The sequence below is a fragment of the Mizuhopecten yessoensis genome, unplaced genomic scaffold (assembly GCF_002113885.1).
Source record: "Mizuhopecten yessoensis strain PY_sf001 unplaced genomic scaffold, ASM211388v2 scaffold11183, whole genome shotgun sequence".
Lineage (NCBI taxonomy): Eukaryota > Metazoa > Mollusca > Bivalvia > Pectinida > Pectinidae > Mizuhopecten > Mizuhopecten yessoensis.
The window spans coordinates 2161136-2168203 of record NW_018408921.1 but is presented as its reverse complement, the minus strand read 5'-3'; the positions used below and the strand labels follow the sequence as shown (position 1 = coordinate 2168203).

The following is a 7068-nucleotide window of genomic DNA, read 5'->3' as shown; positions in this document are numbered from 1 at the left end:
ATTTTGATTAATGAACAATCTTCTTTTGTGACTTTTTCAAGTCAATAACATTTGGTTGGCTATATATGTTTTTCTACAATAGACATGAATATGAAAATATTATTTTTTCAATCAATTGTAAGTACGCGAAACGAGAAAGTACGAAAATAGGACTAGATCTAACAATATTCGTCCATGCTTATTATTGGAACTGAAAGGGAAAATAATTGGTAAGTTCTAAATTTAAATCGGTTGATATTTCAACATCTCGAACACATAAGACGAAACTTTCAAACTGCGTGTATTCACTAATTGGTACGTTCATAAGAACACGTTATCCTGGACGTGTCGTTCTTTAGTTAATCTGCAGATCTGTTTACAAAGTCTTCCGAGCGGCTGTCAGCAGAAGCATCTTACTTTTGGTTTGAACACAATATTTTAAAGGCAACACACAATGAGTATGGGAGGAGTTAAATACTACGCAAAATAGTTAATTTTTGTACCGATTTTAACTTGTTAGTTGTATATTACTATTGGGCCTAAAACGTTATATATATATATATATATATATATATTTCATTGTCTTTTTTCTTTCTCTTTCAAATAAGATGCTGAATCACAGCTGGCTTCTTGTCATTGTTTGTAAGGTCTCTAAATAACGTAGGACAGTTTAGTAGTAACTATAAGCTTTGAAAATCAAATTTTACTGATAAAGTATATATGGAAAGAAACATTTTATAATTTGTTGACATATTGCGCATGCAGCACAACATTATTGCCGGTCTTTTGCAACATAGTCCGGTTTAAACCAGACTTTGCCTGATATCCTTCCCAAACGAATAATATAACTTCCACTTTCCCAAACAGATATTGAATTTCTTCTGACAAGGTAACAAAATCCATACAACATATCGTTTTTGTAAACTGAACCATGGACAATTTGATAATAAAATAATTTCATTTGGGAATCTTAAATTTGTAACCAAATGTGTATGCTTGAAACTGTGACTATCATAAGCAAGAAAAGCTTTAATCAGTTAATCTATCAATAGCAACCATGATAGGGTCATGTGACTGGGTTAAAGTTTAAAAAATGTTGATTCACAATTTCAGAAAGATGTACACTTGTCAAGCAATTGTTTATTTTAAATTTCCAAAATCATTTTATAATGATTTAATTGTCTATTTCTCTATAAAGGATATTGTGCTGTTTTGAAAACAAATTTGATTTATTTGTGGGTTAATTTGTGGCATTAATTTCAGTTTTAATTATTTACCGAACACTTTCTTGCCAATGAGTGGACTATTTGATAAACTAATTCTAGCATTATTACACCTCCAGGTGCACGTGCACGTGACACCTGTCAACTCTCCTTATTTAGGAGGGAGACTCCGAAATTTGGATCCTTAATTTTAATATTTCCAACTCCTATATATGTTAAGATCTAATGATTTCAACTGAATTAAAAAAAAACTTTTAAGGTGTTCTTTTTTCCCTAGGGGTTTATAAATACATTCTATTTATGTTTATAATTTTGAGAATGGGGAATCTCAAGCTCCCCATGGAATTTTCAAAAGGTTGGCAAGTTAGAGATTAGTAGTATATATATAGGAGAAAATAAGGTAGAAAACTACCTTCTCTCAAAAAACATTATTCCTTTAGCTTTTATTGACAGACGTTTTCATCTGACATCAGCCATGGCAGATCTGGACTGGGGAGCTGCTGTAGATAACCAAGAGTGTTCTCTTGTTTCTCAGGTAAGTAGAATATAATTGAGGATATAATACTGATGGAGAAGTTGAACCACAAAATATGTATGTCTTCCACATTAGGGGTACTATCTGAATGTGGACGCCATGTAGATTTGGTAACCTACGTTTTTGTATCCTATAACTCTATGTTAAACTCGCGAGAGTACACTGATCATGATTATTGGTGTGTACAACAAATTAACCTTGAGTCCTAATGCATGGAATGCACTCCTAATTCAAATGGATTGGTCGACTCAGATTGCACTTACAGTGTATCAAGTAAATTACTTTATGACAAACATATGTCTAGTTGATATTGTGATGATGATCTTACAGCCTAAGTTTGACATTGGTAGAGGATCAATGATAAACATCTTACATCTTTAAATGATGTTCAATTTTTAGCTAAGGCGTTAGCCGCCAGCTATTGGTATTACTTTAGCTAATGAGCTCAAGATATTCATAAATGTCGTTTTCACACAGACGGCCTCTAGCGGTACTCACTGGTAATAAATTGAATCATATACCGGACCTACTGTCTTTATTATTCGTAACTTTGGACTGAAATGCACTTGAATGGCTTGTAAATATCATTCCTTTCCTTTGTAGAACATATGATCTTATCTCAACGTCGTATTCTTATTGAAAATGCACCCTGTTTATCTCAATCGGGAACTGCTACTTGACTGTAGGTCATGTAGCTACACGCAACTTCCGGTAAAAATACTTCAGTTAATGAGCTCAGATATTCATAAACGAGACATAATGTCACCTATACTAAACAAACTGCAAATAAAATCCATTACCACGGACTCGAGTTCACTCACACGTCATTGTATATAATCTTATTCTTAGTTAGAACTAAGTATCCTTCTAAAACTTCGTATTTACTCTTGGAACTGTCGCTGGATTAACCCTTTATATGGAAATATTGTCCTGTGATTGGCTAAAATTGGTGACATTTACATCCCTGTTTACATTTATATATTGCGTGGTCAGAGCTATGAAGCAGTCCTGTTCCAGCTAACTGAGGAAAATCAAAAGTGCTAATCAGTAATAATATATATGATTAACGCTTCATATGATTATAATGTTATCAAAATATTGCATATTCGTTCATCGTTGAAATAACAAATCCTTACTAAAAACTCTAAAAACAGAAACGACGGCCATGTTAGATCACGCGTGATGTTATCCGTTTCCTTATATGGCCTTCACGGCCAAATAAAGTATTTCTACTGATGCGGTCATGTTTACTACAATTTCCATATTTGGTCATGACACCCATATTTAGACGTCTGGCCTATATCGGAAAGATAGACGAAGTTTCCAACATGGCAGTCAATTAAGATTTCGCTTGCACTTGTTACGTAAACTTGATAATTTAACGACATATAGGGCAGAATTCTAAAATCGCCTCCGTGTGATTCACACCAGGCTTGCTTAACTAAAATGGGATCGCCCGGCCGGGGCAGATGAGACCCGGAATCATATTAGTACTAGCCACTGTCCTTCTCTCGTTCCATATTGGTATTCTAACCTGAAGGCTTTTTTTTTTTACCTTCGCAGTATTATCATTTTGTTCTATTTTCATCATAAGATATGCTATTGCATTTTTATATCGCCTTCTCGCTAATTACAGCTCAGCCAGAAACGAAAAATATGCGCCGATAGGCCTACATTTTATATGTCTGTTTGTGTGATTTGTGTTTTTCGTTTATTGAAGTATTACCATATAACAGGACTCTTTTATTTCAATATACACAAAAACAACAACACCTCCGGAATGATTTCAGACATATACTACAGGAAAACACGAGTGATCTCCCTTACATTTAGACATGCGCACATTTTACTTTCGTTTTGTGTAGGCCTAGACATCATTCGCAATGCGAAGCGGAAAAGACGAAAATGCAGGCGAGTGTTAACTTAATGTTAGGCATGTTGTTTAAGCAGCATTGACAATGAACAATATACATACACTTCTGCAACGTTTACCTACTACTGATTCATAAATAAGGCTATGTATCCCGATTTCGGTGACTTGTGGCCAAGCATGCGGCCGAAGCCGCAGAGAATGGCGCATGTTGTCAGCGGCGATGACAAAAAGGAAGGTGCTTCTACGGTATGTATAGCAGTTATTATGCAAAAACAAACATAATAAACGGACGTTTTACTCTAGTGAATTACAGCGTCACGAGGAACGTCTTTCTCCAGACGTGTTGCAAAATTTTCGAACTGCTTAGTTGCAAACTGATTTCACTTAAGCGTTGTTTGTGAGGATATTTGGCCTTACATTTCTTCTCATTCAGTTAAAAAAAAACATGTTATAAACATTGTATTATTAGATTCATTGTGATGTTGGCTGTCATTGAAGTTTCAATTGTTATACTACTTGATGTTTTGGAAACTTAAACAAGTATAGTAGTTCTAAATATTATGAAATGACAGAAACATTAGGCCAAACAAATTACTTGTGTTTCTACTATCAGAAAAAAATAGGGTAGGTATGTATTAGCTAGGCATTTTATTTTTTATTTGAAAAATATCTTTACTGCGCTAATATATAGAGCAGGAGTTCTGACTTTAACAGCGCATATAAAAACTTAAGGGTATTGTAGGAACACAAATCTGAGATAAGTCTGGTTAACCACACTGGTGTCGAACACACCAATAAGTATAGTGTGTATAATATATCATAGTTTATACACATCATATTACTATTAGTGTGTCCAGTATCTGTGAGGTTAGCATAAACACATTATTTGTTTTAAACTTTTAATTGGCCTTATATAATGATCATTTATAGGTCAGACAGGGTTTGGTTTCCAATTCGGAAACTAGACCTGTTAAAACAGTTATCATTTGTAATTTAGAGATTAAATATTTCTAAGCAGAAAAAAATGAACTATAAATATTTTTCAACCTTTTCTGAGTTGTACAATTTTAGAGTATCTTCTGTCTGAAATCTGAACATAACTTGTTTTATGATAAATGTGTAAAACAATTCCTCATACTGGGGTAAAGTTTTTCTATATATAGTCCCAAAAACTACAGATAAAATCCTTGAGCACGTACAAGATACAAAAATATATATTTTACGTCCATTTTGCAAAACATACAACATAAGCTACAAAGACAAAACATGAGTATAATAACAGAGACCAAAATATTACAACATGGAAAAATAAAATAAAAACATGTATGTACATGTAGTATACTGTAAGCTCAGAAAAAGAGTTTATCACTTGGAAAGCACTTAATAGGCACATTGAACACGGTAAGCACATCAGCACATGGTAATTTAAGCACATTTAGAACATTTGCATACAGCACATAAAAAACAAAACCATAACATGGAAAGCTTATTAGCACATAGTAGGCACATTTGCACATTGTAAGCAAAATAAAGGAGTGCAATGGACATCTCCATGTTTCCTGGTTAATTTCTTCTTTATGGAAACAACCAGGGGAGAGTGATGTTCTGCTTCATCTTTTGTATTAATGAAAACCGTGAATATCTAAGTGCGTGTGTTTAAACTAATTTTGTTTTGTTTTTACTGGTACCTTTTTATGTACACATGTTTTACCACCTAAGGAATTAGATGTCTTAAGCCCCCATATGATGTGCTGTTATAAGTTGAATTTAATGTACATTTTGTTTATATTTAGTTCTGCTACCAAAGAGATTGACTTATTGAAATGTTTTTGAAACATTTTAATGAACTCCTCAGCTTTAATGCCTTATTTCTCACTATACAAGCTCATATTGCTATGCCTCCTATTTGTTTGAATATCATCTCTAAACATTATTGCTGGTGCAGAAATTATATGGTAACTATGTTCTATTTTAGGGGGGGAAAGCAATCAATATTACAACAGACAGGGATGGTTATTGATGGGAGAAAGGAGGATGAGAAATAGGAACTGTACCAACTCTCTCATACCTTTGAGGACTTCATGAACTTTTTCAAAAGGCTGCAAGAACTATACCAACAGTGACATGACATTTTGAAATCTGTCAGTTACTTTATAGAGGAGGAACCTCTGACTAAATCATTTTCTCTCAGACACATGAAAGCCGAGTCCACAGATCCTTCCATCAGCGAATAGTTCAAATGTAGTTCAAATGCTTTCCTCGCAAACTTTTCCTTAATGGAGAAGTCAGTGATCTTTACTTGGAACAGATTGAATCTGTGAATATTGATGCTGAAAGCCTGATGAATGTGATTGAACAGCCCCTACTTGATGCTGAAACCCTGATGAATGTGATTGAACACCCACTACTGACTAAGGGCACAAATGTTGGAAACAACGTTTGTTTTGATCAATATAACACTATGGGTGGTGGGAGCAAATTGGAAAAAAAATTAAAAGTATGTTTTTAAAGATAGAAATACTGGTCATGGCTTCCTTTTAGTTTTTGTCCAATGAATTAAAAGTCAACGCAAATGTTAAGTAGTAAAAGAAATGTAAGATCCCTGGTATACATTGTACTTTTAACAATGCTTATGATCAATATCAATAAAATAAAATAAAAGTTATAATATGTAACTTGATATTTGTTAACTTCGCTCGATTTTACTGTGTCCAACATTTGATATTAAATCTTGTGTGATATATGAGAGGGATAGCACACAAGATTGTATCAATGTCAATGAAAGCAATTATTTCTTAAGTTTTCAACCATATTTCTTGAAACTTCATTTCTAAATTTCATACATCAATTGTTCAAGACAGTTTTAAGGTCAATTTCATTCAGTCAAGGTGAAGGCTACAGCTTCACAACCTGTTCATGTACATGTGACAGAGAAATTGTCAGTGCATTCCTAACTAAGTATTCAAACCAAATTTTATAAACCTTGATCCATCATTCTCAACATTAAATCATGCACTACCTGTTTGCATATACACAAGCAACCTCAACTTTCAATAAGTCCTGTTGTCAACATTTGTTGCACAATGCTATCAGTTCTGAAACCAACAATCATGACAACTGTAATAACATAGTATGTGTTCTAGCTGGTACATTTGCAGTACTCTTTTGAAATGTATTTGAAATTAATATGTGCATCTTATTTCAAATGCTAGCCTATGAAGATGATAAAGCTGAACATATGCTATAAAGTTGTTGTTTTCTTTGTGAAGAATTTATGCAATGGAAATAGAGGGAAAATAATGTAACTCTCCTAATCTTGTGTGTGTGTGTGAGTATGTATGTTTATATTTTGTTTATCTTATTCAATATTGAAACATACAACAATGTATCATATTGAATTAGAGTGCTTTTTATATTATTTGTTCATGGGAACACAGATTCAAAATAGTTCCATTTTT

The 7068-nt window shown here is 33.4% G+C and overlaps 1 protein-coding gene across 5 annotated transcripts in view; it reads left to right on the top strand.

The window, feature by feature from the left end:
• The first annotated feature begins 160 nt into the window (after positions 1–160).
• The window catches only part of LOC110440481 (ATP-dependent RNA helicase DDX19A-like), a 19523-nt gene continuing 12615 nt past the window's right edge, over positions 161–7068 (top strand). For 2 of the 5 annotated variants that reach the window (XM_021483591.1, XM_021483587.1), the window contains exons 1-2: positions 161–209; positions 1656–1737. In XM_021483591.1, coding sequence (XP_021339266.1) covers positions 1678–1737 — 60 coding nt within the window. In that variant the 5' untranslated portion in view covers positions 161–209; positions 1656–1677. The other 3 variants (XM_021483588.1, XM_021483589.1, XM_021483590.1) reach the window with 3 other exon arrangements.